This window comes from Thamnophis elegans, chromosome 12 (assembly GCF_009769535.1).
Source record: "Thamnophis elegans isolate rThaEle1 chromosome 12, rThaEle1.pri, whole genome shotgun sequence".
Lineage (NCBI taxonomy): Eukaryota > Metazoa > Chordata > Lepidosauria > Squamata > Colubridae > Thamnophis > Thamnophis elegans.
Window position 1 is genome coordinate 36,267,822 of NC_045552.1, and position 15,065 is coordinate 36,282,886.

At 44.0% G+C, this 15,065-nt stretch overlaps 1 protein-coding gene across 1 annotated transcript; it reads left to right on the forward strand.

Moving 5' to 3' along the window:
• The first annotated feature begins 5,695 nt into the window (after positions 1 to 5,695).
• LOC116516122 (SCAN domain-containing protein 3-like) lies at positions 5,696 to 7,665 on the forward strand. The gene has a single exon (XM_032228526.1). The coding sequence runs from the start codon at positions 5,696 to 5,698 to the stop codon at positions 7,544 to 7,546; it is 1,851 nt and encodes a 616-aa protein (XP_032084417.1). The 3' UTR covers positions 7,547 to 7,665.
• The last annotated feature ends 7,400 nt before the right edge of the window (positions 7,666 to 15,065 follow it).

Below are 15,065 nucleotides of genomic sequence, written 5' to 3' on the forward strand. Positions count from 1 at the left end.
GCTGAAAAAGCAGCCTGGTTTGGGTGATGACTGAAAGCAGGGCAGGAGGTGGGCTTTGAGGGGAGAGTGGCAATTGCTGGAATGGCAAGAACCCTCCAGATTCCAAGCCTACAAATTCTCCCCACATGACAGGGCCAAGCCTCATGTCTTGGAGTGCCTTTCCCCTCCATTTCTGTTTCCAGCTGCTGCAGGATAAATCAGCCCCGATGGTAGATCTGACTGAGGAGGAAAGATGCTGCATTTCCCTAAGTGCATTTTTCGCATGCTCTTCATAAAGGCCTCTCTCTCTCTTTACTGGCAAAATAGATCAATATGGATTCATTATTTATACAGGAGATCACTAATCAGTAATGATTGGGAATCACAGGGGCAGGATGTTTCCCTTGCACCACACAGCCCCAGCACTTGATGCTGCCTTGGAAAGCAGAGGCCAGAGGAGAGGGGGCAAATTCAGCATCCATGAAAGAAAACCCCCAACTCCATCTGAGTAGAGGTAAAGGTACTTTTACTGGACATGAAATGAAAACAGTGAAAGTGAAGCAAGATCTGAAGCAAAAAAGTGTGAATGTGTCCATATCAAACGTTTGCCCAAGACCCTCCCCCCAGTTACCCCAACCCAATGACCAATCTCCAACTCCCAAGGCTGTCATGTGGGGCGCATCTTCAAGTGGCTTCATTCATCTGATATGCAAGACGGTTGACCTTGACCAAGCCCAAACATAAGCCATCAGCATGCGCAGAAGAGGGTGAGAAAAAACTCCCTACACGATAACTCCTCCAGTACTTAGTAATTCCCCCACCCAAATACCATGAACCCACACCCTCCCTGTTACTATGGCAGCCAATAGCAAGCAAGCAAAGTAGAGACTGACACAAAACCAATTCCAGGGTTTCACTCTGAATAACTCAAGGTTTCTCATCAGTCCTTGCTGGCTTTCCCTTCTTTTCAGATCCTGCATCATCGTTCAGACTCAGATCTACTTAGCAACCCCGTGCTAAAGAAACAGGAATTTCCTGATGGGGAGAGCAAGTGATCCATGGAACGGTTTGACTCTGGAGTTGAGGATGCTCCATCGCTGGAGGTTTTCAAGGAAAGATTAGGCAACCATTTGTCTAAGATGTAATCAGGGGTTAGACTAGAAGACCTCCAAGGTCCCTTCTTCCACTTGCAAGTGTGCAGCATGTAGGTCGCCTACACTGATAGCGTTAAGAATTTCCTTGTTCATTTGCTTTGATTTCCAAGGAAATCGAACAGCGGCAGTTCCTCGTTCTTCATCCCAGTAAAGGTGGAAGGATGGTTATTTTGAAATGCTCACAGCTGCCAGAAAGGAGCAAGGGGCTCTGACCACCCTTCTTCTGGAAGAGAAGCACCTCGGCTTCTCCATCCTGGAGAGACCCCACCCTGGGTTTCTACGAAGTGCTTTGGAGAGGATTTCTAAAGAGCTCTTGCTTAGCACTGCAATGGTTGCCAATTTAACACTCATTGCTCTTCTTTGGGATGAAGAGTCAACTGTTTGCTTAAACATCTTCATGCCTCTTCTATTTATGAGGCATTACTGGAACATCATCTTTGCCAAATGCACTTAGTGCATTCATTTGTCTGAGAACAGAGCAGGCTTGCCTCTTAATTTTGATTGTATTCTAGATCATGTGGTTCTGGCAAGTCCTGTGGAAGAAAGGAAGGAAGGAAGGAAAGAAGGAAGGGAGGGAGGAAGGGAGGAAGGAAGTAAGGGAGGGAGGGTTGCTTAAAAAAATCCAGTGCATTTTGAAGTTTGTGCTTCTATGTTTCTTTCATGGAATATGACACCAAGCATGAAGATTGCATACAAATAAATAAATAAATAAATAAATAAATAAATAAATAAATAAATAAATAAATAAATAAATATGGACAGGTCAACATCTTTTGTGGATGCTACAGCAATTATCTTCTGAGTGCCTAAGACCTGCTGAGCCATCCAGGAGAGGTTAATGTCTAGACAGGAGAGGACAAAGCATTGACTTTCTAGAGTGAGCAGATGGAGACAATTGGATTTTTGCAATCTACATAATAGAGGCATTACACCTCAAGAGGCACTGGCTTATTCTGGCATTCTTCCAAGTATATATGGATAAGTATTTCCTTTGGATCTTTTCTGGAATTCTTCCCAATCTACTCCATCAAGCCCCAAAGCCGTGCCTTTGCCCAATACTTCTCTTTTCTGAATAACCTTACCATGTGTCCTCTGCATCTAAAGCTGTATCCAACAGGTATGATTGAACTGATTCCCAGGAATCAAATGATGCCCTTGGTAGGTGCTTTCCCCTTGGCTAGGATGCATCTCCTGAGATTTATTGCAAATGGAGAGGTCCCTCATTTGAGTTGACAGGTCACTATGAAAATGAGATCATTCCACTCCTCAACTCAGAGTAGAAGAGAATGACAGAGTTGGAAGGGACCTTGTAGGTTATCTAGTCCAACTCCCCCCCAAGCAGAATACAATTCATCATTTTTGACAGATGGAATCTACTCTCTTCTTGAAAGCTTCCAGTGATGAAGCTCCTACAACTTCTGAAGGCAACTTCTGTTCCATCGGTTGATTGTTCTCAATGGTTGATTGACTCCTTTGGTTACAGTGTTCCCTGGAGAGGAGGGGCATTTGAGTAAAGATAGGTAGCTTGATGTATTGCCAGATGGAAAAGAAAACAAACTTCCTCCTCTTCCCACCCCACCCTTCACAAAATGGAAAGATTTGTGGCAAAACATGAAATGAGGCCCAATAATTCAGTTTTGCAGTGTTTTATATTGGTTTCATCTATTTTTGAAATGATTTTTAAAAATAGTTGTTGTTTTCTTAGCCATCCCGAGTTATTTGTTTAAGATGAATAGTCATAATCATTTTTTAAAATAATGCAAATGAGGGTTGATTAGAGGTTTCTTTGATCATCTCCTAGTCAAGGAGAGCAAGTTACGAAAGGCTGATTGGTCTCATTCTATAGACCAATCTTCAGGGCAAGCAGTGAAGCAACGGCGACAGCTTCGCTTTTAGCCGACCCGATGATCATGGTAGAAAGTGATGTTGGTGAAGGAATCAGCTCTCCAAACTTCTCTCTGGAGGAAAAGGAGGACTTGGGATTGCCAACAGTGTACCTCACAGAGGTTCCCCACAATGAGATTGTAAAATGGCGACAGTTCCTCAATATTTGATGTGGACATCGGATACTGATGAACTGTCACCATTTTACAGCTGCTGCAGCACATCATTGGCTCCTGTTTAAGTGATCGTCCACTAGGACTCAGAAGACGGTCAGTGGTTTTGAAGGTGGAAGAGGGCTCTACGCCCCAACGGCAGATAAAGCAGCAGCACCATTGTCTAGGAGAAGGGAAATCTGATGACAAACCTCCACTGCCTTGTGGCTACATCCACTACTGGAAAAGGCTTCAGGAGTCAATCTCGAGGCAAAATCCAGAGTCCTGGAAGCAGTTCATGACTGTGTACAACCACGTTCTGGTAACTCCTGTGATGCAGCTGGAACCAACCGTATTGGCTCTGCCATTGCATTGGACTATTTCAGTGACGTGGAGAGGGGGGGGATCTGCTGCTTGGGTAACAGGTTATTTTCCATATTAATCTACCCAGGCCTTGTGCTCAAGGGGGGCGGGCACTCCAGCTTTGCATACAGCCAGAGCATGATACCATAGTCTTTTGAGACTGATGGAAGCCAATGCAAGTACTAGGACTCCAAGGTCCCTCTCACAGTTACTGATTTTGAGCCAGGTTTCCTCTAATCCAGTGGTCCCCAACCCCCGGTCCGCAGACCGGTGCCGGGCCGCGGAGTACCTGGCACCGGGCCGCGGAGCGGCCGGGGGCCATGATCACTGCAGCTGGGCGCCGTGGCTCTCCTGCTGTGCCAGCCGCTCCTCTTCCAGCCGCTCGCCCAGCGCGCAAAGCTCCCGGCAGCGGCGCCACAGCTCCTCGAGGCGCCGGCGGCTCTCCTGGTTCTGCGCGCGGAGCTTGCGCAAGTCCTGTTGGCCCAGGCAGCCCCCTTCCAGCACCTGCAGCGCCCGCAACTCGGCCTCGTATCGCTCCAGGCTCTGCGCGCAGCTCCAGCTCAGTACCAGCGCGTAGTCGGAGGCCAGCTGCCGCTTCTCGGAGCGCCCGGCTTGCACGCTTCCTGCAGCCCTTCGTGCTCGGCCAGGAGCTGCTCCAGCAGCGCCTCCAGAGCGGCGCAGTCGGCCCACAGCCTCTAGCTGCTGCCGCCGCCGGGCCAGCTCGGGCTCCAGGCAGCGGAGACGCAGCTCTCCAAGTTGCGCGCTCAGCCTCTCCACTGCAGCTGGGCGCCATGGCTCTCCTGCTGCGCCAGCCGCTCCTCTTCCAGCCGCTCGCCCAGCGCGCTCCTGGTTCTGCGTGCGCAGCTTGCGCAGGTCCTGTTGGCCCAGGCAGCCCCCTTCCAGCACCTGCAGCGCCCGCAACTCGGCCTCGTATCGCTCCAGGCTCTGCGCGCAGCTCCAGCTCAGTACCAGCGCGTAGTCGGAGGCCAACTGCCGCTTCTCGGAGCGCCCGGCTTGCGCGCTTCCTGCAGCCCTTCGTGCTCGGCCAGGAGCTGCTCCAGCAGCGCCTCCAGAGCGGCGCAGTCGGCCCACAGCCCCTCCAGCTCGGGCTCCAGGCGGCTGAGACGCAGCTCTCCAAGTTGCGCGCTCAGCCTCTCCAAGCTCTCCAACTCGTGGCGCAGCGCATCCCGCTCCAGCTCGCCTTGAGGTGATCTCAAAAAATAAGCTAGGTTGGATATGACTGGGATAAGATTTCCAGATGTTGACTTGGCTCAAGTCCTTTTTCTTGCTGAATGAAAACTCCTGCATCATGGTTGTATGTAGGATGTATTTAGAAAAATTCAAGATGGGAACCATCTTGGTTTTTATGTGATGCAAATAAAAGAATAAATAGGCTTTTAATTTCATAGTCATGGCTATTACCTTGACATTTTCGATGTCACTCTGACACCCCTGTCCCAGATAATTTGGTGAATGGACAGAGAGGCTACCAGCTAGTAGTAGGCTGGCTTGAATGCACTTACTAAGAAAGGATTCACAGTGAATTCAATGAATAACATTTTTGGGTGATCATCAATCTGATGGGAGCTATATATCTATTGCAGCATTTACCTGCAAATTTAAAGGAAGTCCAGAAAGCGATTGCAATCTATTTGGCATATATTTACAAATACATATTGAAAATAATGCAACATCTAACATTTTCTGATCATGGTGCTGTCATTGGTGTACTATCCTGGTAATTAAAAATGGTGTCTGTAGAAGAATAAAAATGTGGTTGTGTGTTAACAAAAGAATAGAAACTATAAGCATATAATCTTCCATTCAAATAGTTAGAAATTAACTAGAAATAGTTAGTCCAGTTTACAAGCAACAGCCTGACGGTAGATCAGTTTACTGAAATATGGATTACTTAAAGGGGTACTCCGGGCTGGGAGTTTTTTTACATTAATAAAATACTTACCTAGACAAGTGTTCCCCAACTAGGGTAACTCCAGCTATAACAAAACTACAAAAATGGGTCGGTACATTTTTTGGGGGGGAGGGCAAGCTGATGTTTTGCATCTTTTTCTCGCTTTTCACTGGTACTTTCTCATTTTTACAGTGGTTGGTGTAGGTGTATATTGTTTTTGCTCAAATTTAAACCACAAATTAGCGAAACAGATGTCGTTAGAAAGTTTCCTTGGGAAAAAGAAAAGGCCCAGTGAAGAGACAGAAGAAGAGCCTTCAGCATCAAAGAAATATAAAACTTTTAACAGACAATACAATGAGTCCTACTTGAAATATGGATTTATCGGGATAGGTGATTCCCACACGCCAACCCCGCTCTGCATAGTTTGTGGTGAGCGGCTCTCTAATGAGGCAATGAAACCCTCAAAACTGCTTCGCCACTTGAATGCCAAGCACCCTGGATTAAAAGACAAACCCCTGCAGTATTTTGAAAGAAAAAAAAGGGAACACGAAGGACAGAAGATATTTCTGAGGGCCACCACAGCAATAAAGGAGAATGCTCTGAGAGCATCATATTTGGTGGCTAACCGTATTGCTAAGGCTAAAAAGCCATTCACTATCGGTGAAGAATTGATCTTGCCCTCCACTAGAGACATTTGTCGTGAACTTTTAGGAGAGGCTGCTGTAAAAAAGGTAGCAAATGTGCCTTTGTCGGCTAGCACCGTGACTAGGCGCATTGATGAAATAGCTGAAGACATTGAGACACAATTGTTGGAGAGGATTAATACATCACCGTGGTACGCACTACAGGTTGATGAATCTACAGATATCGACAACAAGGCAATACTACTTGTTTATGTGCGATATCTTTATCGGGAGGATGTGCATGAGGATTTATTATGTGCACTATCTTTGCCAACCAACACCACAGGAGCAGAACTGTTCAAGTCACTGGATGGTTATATATCAGGACAACTAAAATGGTCCTTTTGTGTCGGCATATGCACAGACGGAGCTGCTGCCATGACCGGACGGCTGTCTGGTTTAACCGCTCGGATTAAGGAGGTTGCACCTGAGTGCAAATCTACACATTGTATCATTCACAGGGAAATGCTGGCAAGCCGAAAAATGTCACCAGAATTTAACAGTGTATTTAATGATACGGTTAAAGTTATTAACCACATCAAAGCAAACGCCCTTAACTCGCGTCTATTTGAGCAGCTTTGTGAGGAGATGGACACAGAGCACAGATGCCTTCTCTTACACACAGAAATAAGATGGTTATCCAGAGGCAAATCACTATCCAGGGTGTTTGAATTAAGAGAGCCATTGCAAAGATTTCTCTCAGAAAAGAAGTCACCACTGGCAGCACATTTCAGTGACAAGGTATGGCTTGCAAAACTGGCTTACCTGTGTGACATATTTAGCCTGCTCAATGAACTCAATCTGTCCCTTCAGGGGAAAATGACAACTGTTTTCAAGTTGGCTGACAAAGTAGCTGCATTTAAAGCCAAACTGGAGTTGTGGGGACGGCGTGTGAACAGAGGCATTTTGGACATGTTTCAGACATTAGCGGGGATTTTAGGAGAGACTGAGCCTGAGCGTTCATTCTCCCAGTTGGTGCACGATCACCTGTCTTTGCTTTTAGAAGAGTTTGAGCGCTACTTCCCAACCACAAAAGACCCACGAACTGGTAAGGAATGGATCCGCGACCCATTTGTCAACAAACCAGACGAATGTAGCATGTCTGTACAAGAAGAAGATCAACTGCTGGAGATTGAAAATGACGGCGGCCTTAAAACTGCATTTGAGACAACAACTCTGCCGGTGTTCTGGATTAAAGTCATGGCGGAATATCCTGAGGTTGCCACTACAGCTCTTAAGTCCCTTTTGCCTTTTCCAACATCCTATCTGTGTGAAGCGGGGTTTTCTGCAGTGACAGCAACCAAAACAAAACAACGAAATAAACTGGACATAAGCAAGACACTTCGGGTGTCATTGTCTCCTATTACCCCCAGATGGAACCGTCTCGTTGCAGAAAAACAAGCTCAGGGTTCTCATTGATTCAGTAGATTCTAGTAACTAGAGCGCTTAGTTAAAGTTTAACTGTTAAAATGTTAAAGCACTTTATATTTATGTAATTGTATTTTATTTTGTAAGGCATGTTTAAATACAATAAAATAAAAGTTGTTTAATCAAAACAATCTGATATATAAACAATCAATGTGTCGTCGCGAACAACGCCCCCCCACCCCTGCGCGCGCTCAGCGGGCCACGGTAAAATTATCACAGGCTGACTGGTCCGCGGCGATAAAAAGGTTGGGGACCACTGCTCTAATCTGTACTTGTACCTTTGATTTTTCCTGCCTAAGTGTAAAACCTTGCTTTTCTCTACATTGCATTTCCTGTTGTTGGCTAGGCCCCATTGTTCAGATCTGTCAAGATCCTTTTGGATCCTGAGCTTTTCTCCTAGAGTGTTAGTTCTTCCTGCCAGCTTAGTCGCATTCTGCAAATTTGATTCTATTTTATATTATAATTATAAAAAATGTTATAAATATTAATTTGAAAATATTATTTTTTATTTTACCACCCAGAGGTACCTTAAAGGGGAGATAGGTGGCAATAAAATTTAATGACTAAATAAATGATTTTTCTACTTTTTTTTTTTTTTTAATGTTTTCCCTTTTTCCCTTTCCCATTTGTCTTCTTTTCCTCTCTGGACTTTCTTCTTTTCCTTTTTCATCAGTACATTAAAGAGGTTACCTGGTTTGGTAAATTTTTCCCTCAGGATTGAACTGTGGGGAAAGAAGATGCAGGTTACCCCTCCCCACCTATTTATCCCCCTTCCCCATTCTTCCTAATGGCCTGTGCACTGTGCCCTTTCCCTCAGCATTCTACATTGGTGGGTTCCTACCGGTTCGGACTGGTTCGGCTGAACTGGTAATAGTTTGGTGGCTTGGATCACTGGAACTGGCAGGGAGCCAGGTCTGCCATGCCTCCAAACCAGTTCTCAGGGCAACGCTGTAGATGACACCATCTTTGCTTCTGCGCATGGACATAATTTTTTCTTGGCTTTGCGCAGGGCTCACGCACCCGCAGCATGCCCACAAGCGAACCGGCAGTAGTGATTGCCAGTGAAAAACCCCTGCCATCCTCCCCTAATTGGTGCCCTCCTGCATGTGCCATCCCTGGGAAAATCCCCAGTCTTGGCTTTTTCCTTCCTTCCCCCCCTTCTTCCCTCAGCCGATTCCAACCAGGGTTTACTTCAGAACAAAATGGCCTCTGGCTCTCCTGCCTCCAGACCAAAATATTCAAGGCACAAGCTTCAACTCAGGCAGGGACCACCCAGAACAGCTGTTCTGTGCAGACGATGCCTCAGACACAAAACGTTTTACATATCCCGAGTCCTGGGTATCGTTAATAACTGTCATGGGACATATTTTTCCAGTCTCGCTGTCAACAAAAGCTGGTTTTCTAATATTATTGATCTCTGGTTACTGCTGAAAAATGCTATATATTTTTTAAAAAGGCAAATAGCAGCATAAAAGCGGCCATTGGATGTAGGCCCTGGTTGCAGTCTGATGCTGCAATGGATCAGGTTGGTCCCCCACCCTTTTAGAAGAACGGCATGATCACATGAATGGATAAGCATAAAGCAAGTTATTGGAGATCCATCATAGCGACCCGCCCCCGAAAAGAACCCTCTTGGAAGAAGCCCCTGCAAAATCTCCTCACTCCAGAAAAGTGGATTTCAGCTGGTCCTGCCTGCATTCTTCTCTGGGCTGCTTCCCACTAGGAGGCCCAGATGTTTCACATATGTCCATTTCCGCCCCTCATCTCACAACCACATAATGGCTCTTCCAGCCTTGCTTATTCTCAAAGACGAGACCCCAGACTGCGTTACTTAAGGAGGGTTTGCATTTAATTCCTAAGGAAGGCAGCCGGCATCTGGTCTGGCAGCTGCGGGGCCCTTTTGGAGCAGAAAAATTCTACTCCAATGAGTAGAATTTCCCCGGCCTTTCGTCCCTGCCCTTTTATTATTCCGTATGCTGACTCTGCTTCTCCTTACATTCCAGCTTAATTCAAAAAATAGCCAGAATATTTCCTTCTTTTAAAGCCAACTTTATTAACTTCAAAAAAGAGGTAAAATGCAAAACAATAAGAATGGGGGAAAAGAAGTTAAAAAGTGACAAAAAACAAAACAAAACAAAAAGAGTGACTTCTGACTTTCTCCAGTGTAGAAACAGATACATAATAAAATAACCCCTTATTCCTTTTTAGAATAACAATGTTGAAAGGGACATTAGAGGTCTTCTATTCCAACTCTAGAAATCAATGGCAGTCCAGTCTCTTCTTGAAAGCCTCCAGTTATGGAGCCCCCACAACTTCTGAAGGCAAGCTCTTCCAGTGGTTAGATGTTCTCACTATCAAGAAATTTCTCCTTAGTTCTAGGTTGCTTTTCTCTTTCATTAGTTTCCATCCATCCGTTGCTTCTTGTTTTGTCTTCTGGTGCTTTGGAGAATAAGTTGACCTCCCTCTTCTTTGTGTCAGCCCCTTAATTATAAATTTGTATTTTTTAGAAAGTTAAAATACACACTCCAAAAAATAGAAAAAGGAAAATTTACAAAAAACAAAACACAATTTGATCTATCTTTATGATCACTTGAGCAGAGTTAAGCAAGGGTTAAAAGGCGAAAAATTCCTTAAGTAGATGAGGCACGTGGTTCTCTCGCCTCCTCCTGCAGAGGGCACTTTTTAAAGAGGCTTTTTTTAAACAGTTAAGCAGAGTCATCCATTGGAGGCTCTGGCAGCAGCTAACCCAGCCTTACTTCAGCAGCTCTTGCCTTTTTCTTTTTACATTTTTTACATTTTCATCATGGCAGACAAGAGGAGAGTTGAAATCCTCTGTGAAACAGCTGGAAAAGGTATGTGGGTCGGAGGGAGGGGGGAGGAATTCAAAATTATTGTAATTTGTAAGTAATTGTAATTTGTATTATTATAAGTAATTTGTGTTTGTGTTTCTGTGTGTGTGTGTGTGTGTGTGTGTGTGTGTGTGTGTGTTTTACCTGCCTCTGCTGGCTCGTGGGCTGGCACTTTATTATTTATTATTTATTATTTATTATTTAAAGCCATGCCTGCCATAGAGGGCTTTTGCGCCGGGGCTTCAGGGCTTCGCCGGGACTTTTGGAAAGCCGCGCCGGTGCTTCGGTGCTTCGCGGGGGCTTTTGGAAAGCCCCGGCACAGCTTTCCAAAAGCCCCGTTGAAGCCCCGCTGCTGGCAGACATAGGGCAGCTTTTGCCGCTTGCCTCACCAGTGATAAATCTCACCGCATGTCACTGATACATACTGTATATATGTGTGTGTGTACACACCAACAGCAAAGTTAAATTTCAAAGTCCCCTGTTTACAATCTATTATGTAATTAACTGGTAGAAAGTCTACAACAGGTTCTTATCTGCCACATCATTATCCCTGATCAGTCCAGGATCAAATATTGTCATTTGTTTCAGCATCATCACCAAATAAATTTGTCTGACTGACAGATCATACTCAACTGTGGAGTCCTTAACAGAACTACATCCACATGGATTCAAGTGAGCAGCAGGGTACCCCAAGGTCCTGTTTTAGGCCCCAAACTCTTCAACATTTTCATAAATGATTTAGATAAGGGAATTGAAGGGGAACTCATCAAATTTGCAGACAACACTAAACCAGCAGGAATAGCCAATACCCCAGAAGATAGGCTCAAGATCCAGATGGATCTCAACAGACTTGAACACTGGGCCCTATCTAACAAAATGAAATTCAATGTAGAGAAAAGCAAGGTTGTGGCAGGAAAAATCAAATGCGCAGGTACAGAGCAGGTGAAACCTGACAAAGCCCCATATTTTCTTTTAATCTGCTTATCCATAACACCTATAGCTAAAGCTTTCTGGTTTCAATTACACATTTATATTTAGTATTTTCTGAATCACATAACATATCTGATCCCAATATACCTTGGCATTAATACATGTCCATCAAAGATGAAAAAAGTACCTTGATTATATTTCCAACACTTATTTGACATTCCTCTATACATCTCTGACAATTTCTCAGGTGTTAAATACCAACTAGATACCGACAAATGCTTTCAAATTGTAATTCAATAAAATCTCAGCCATTAAGCTACATATTTTCCCATTAATCAAGCATAATATATCTATTTTTTGCCCATTTAATCATACAGTCTTTAACATATTCAACCTCCTGGTTCACTTTCAACAACAGTTTATATATCTTGCCAATAAAATGTTCATTATTAGTACATAAATCCCTTTCAAAGTCTGTTTTTTCAGCTACAAAAATCTCTTTATCCCTTTTAAATCTTCTGACCATTTGTGCATAGCAATCGATTGACAAATATGACCTTTTTCCCAACTCTTTTCTTGTACTTAATGCAGGTTCGCTTTCAGTAAAGGTGAATAAATTAGTGTAGATCAACCCAGTTTTTGTAACTGTTATTTTCTCTTCCAAAACTCTTCCTGGGTTGACCAGAATAATTCTTGAATGACGATTCGCACAGAAAGTGGCAGCTTAAGCCTGCTTTATGTAACTTATGTAAAGTTCATGTGAAGAGATGGGCAGCATATACGTTTAGTAAATATATAAACATAAATAAAAAGTCTGTAGAGATTCTCAGTCCTCCAGGTCATGGTTGTCCCAAAGGTGCTTTTTCAGGAGGCAACTGGACTTTCTTGTTTTGTCTTTGGAAGACATTTCGTTTCTCATCCAAGAGCTTCTTCAGCTAGCACTGATACTGGCAACCACTCTCAGCTGAAGAAGCTTCTTGGATGAGAAGCGACATGTCTTCCAAAGAAACAACACGAAAGTCCAGATGCCTTCTGAAAAAGCACCCTTGGGACATACTGTATTTTTTGGAGTATAAGACGCACCAAGATTTTGAAGAGGCAAATTAAAAAAAATGTTTTTGCACTCTGCAGACCTCCCAAAAATGGCCCGTTTTTGCAAAAATGTTTTTTGTCAAAAAAAGGGCATGCATAGCCTTTAGGAGTCTTCCAGAGTGCTCCTAAGGGGTGGGGGTGGGGGCAAAAATGAGCAAAAAATGGTCCATTTCTCGCTCATTTCTGCCCTCCCCATCCCCCAAGAGCACCCTGGAAGCCTCCTAAAGTCTATGCATGGCCATTTTGCAAAGGAGGCGGGGTTTCAGGAGGCCAAAAATGTTGTATTCAATGTATAAGAGGCACCCAGATTTTCACCCTCTTTTTTGAGGGAAAAGGGTGCATCTTACATGAAAAATACGGTAAATAAAAAGCAATCAGATTGCTACATTTACTTCAGCAATTCACAATAATGCAAAGTTCATTGTTTACTGATTGTTTGGTAAACATATATGACTCTGAGCAGCATACAAAGTTAAAAACACAAAAACAATACAACAGAGTAACCAAAAACACAACAACAAAGTTCAATGAGAAACATTACAAGCCATAAAACCATAGTTGTGGGACAGCACTTTCAGTTTCCTTAGATGTTATGCTTCTCTTGTACTTAAATGGGTTTTGCTTCTGCCTTTTTGTGAACATGAAACTGTCATTGCAATCTCTTCTCACAGTCTCCTACCCTATTCTCTTCATCTTAGCCTTTTTTGTCTGAGATCAATATTTTGCCACCTTATAAGCTATGAAGAACTTGAGGGCTCACTTGTGATTCAGAAAAGGCTCAATCAAACCAGTATTGGTTTCTACTACTGTGCTTGGTTTTTCTGAGATACAACTCCCCAACTCTGCTGTTTTTGTCTTATTCCCCCTTCCAGCAATTGTAGTACAGTTGTACCTTGGTATTCGTCATTAATTGGTTCCAGTTGGGATGATGAGTACTAAAAATGATGAGTGCCAAACCAATCATGTGACTTACCACATGGCTCTTGGTTTCAGCAGGGAAAGACATCCTGTCTGTCCCTTTTATTAGGTCAGCAACCTTTTCAGCAGGGCCAACATCCTCTCTGTTCTCCCCCTTTTTCTATCACAGCATGTTGAGTACCAAAACAAACAATGAATAACTATGGAGCTTCTCGGCCCTCAAGGTCATGGTTAGCTTCAGAGCTAAAGAAGCTTCTTGGATGAGAAGCAAAATCTCTTCAAAGAAAAACCAGAAAGTCCAGTTGCCTCTTGAAAAAAGCATCTTTGGGACAAATAGTGAGTACCGGTGATGGAATAAAATTGAAAAAGAGTTAATATTTTGTATGAACACTAGAGGGAGCCCAAGAGAGAGTTTTAGAAGAGAAATGTGTAATCATTTAATTGGTTAAAGAAAAACAATGTTAGAAGTTGATTGGTTAAATGTCATAATTCTATATAAGGTAATAGTTAGGGCGTTACTATCGCTGACTGGTTTGTGACCGCCCCGATCAGGCTAGCTGATATGGGAGTAGGAGGAGTTAGGGAGGGTATAACTGCTGTCTCACTTTCATTGTGGGTGTGGCTCTCCTTTGTGACTCAGGTGAAGTCAGGGTGAGACCCACTAACGCTTTGCAAACCGTTTTCAAATTAGCTTTGATTTTTGATAATAAAAAGAATTTTATTACTCTACTCCGAACCTCATCTCCAGAATTCTTTTAAATTCTGCAAACAAATTGGGGGCTCGTCCGGGATCCAATCTGCGTTGGGGCTCTGAGGGGTCCCCCTCAGGTGCACCCCTTTCCTTTTTTTGAAAGGAGGGGAGCCACCCAGAGGACTGGGTAGCTTTTGGAAGCCCGTAAAAATTGTGTCATAGACGAACAGTAGGAGGGGAGTGAATAAAATAAGAAATAGCCTGAAGACAGACCAGATAACTCCTGCGCGCGGACCCTGGTGAGTACTGGTTTTGAAAACACCAGAGCACAAGACCCAGGGCGGTCAGGGAGTGTGTGGATGTGAGAACTGGCAGCGGGGCTGGGTATAAGTCCTTTTGAGGAATCTCGGGAGAGATTTGCAGGACGGAGTGAGTGATGGGGATATTGTGAATATCCGGAGACGGTGACGTGTGGAATTGAAAAGAGCTGCTGGGAGGGACACAGAAGCACACACTTAAGGGAGGGCTACCTACCCATATAAGAGATGGGGGGAAATACAAGTTCAGCTGAGAAAGGAACACAGTGTGTAAAGAAAATTAGAAAGAATCCTAAGCTTAAAATCGACCCGAATGGCCCATTGGGCCAAATGCTGGCTGGATGGGGGTCCCCACCTTATAATCGGGAAATTTTGAGATTAGGATTGACTAAAGAAAATATGGTAAATTTATGCTGTTTTATTTGGTGGCAAGATGATAATATTGAGTGGCCGCGGGACGGCTCTATGAATTTCTTTAAATGCCGTAATCTATATGATTATGTGAAACAGAAAAAGTGTAAACATTTGGACAATGAGTTAGATTATGCTCTGCTCTGGAACCCGGACCTTTGGCCATCAGAACGTATTCTGATGGTGAAGCCCGGAGAGCAGGAAGAAGAGGAAGAAACCCCAAAAAGGGATTTGTTGAAAAATATCCCTCCTCCGTATAATCCGGTTCATATCCAAAATCCCCCACACCTGGCTAATGCAGT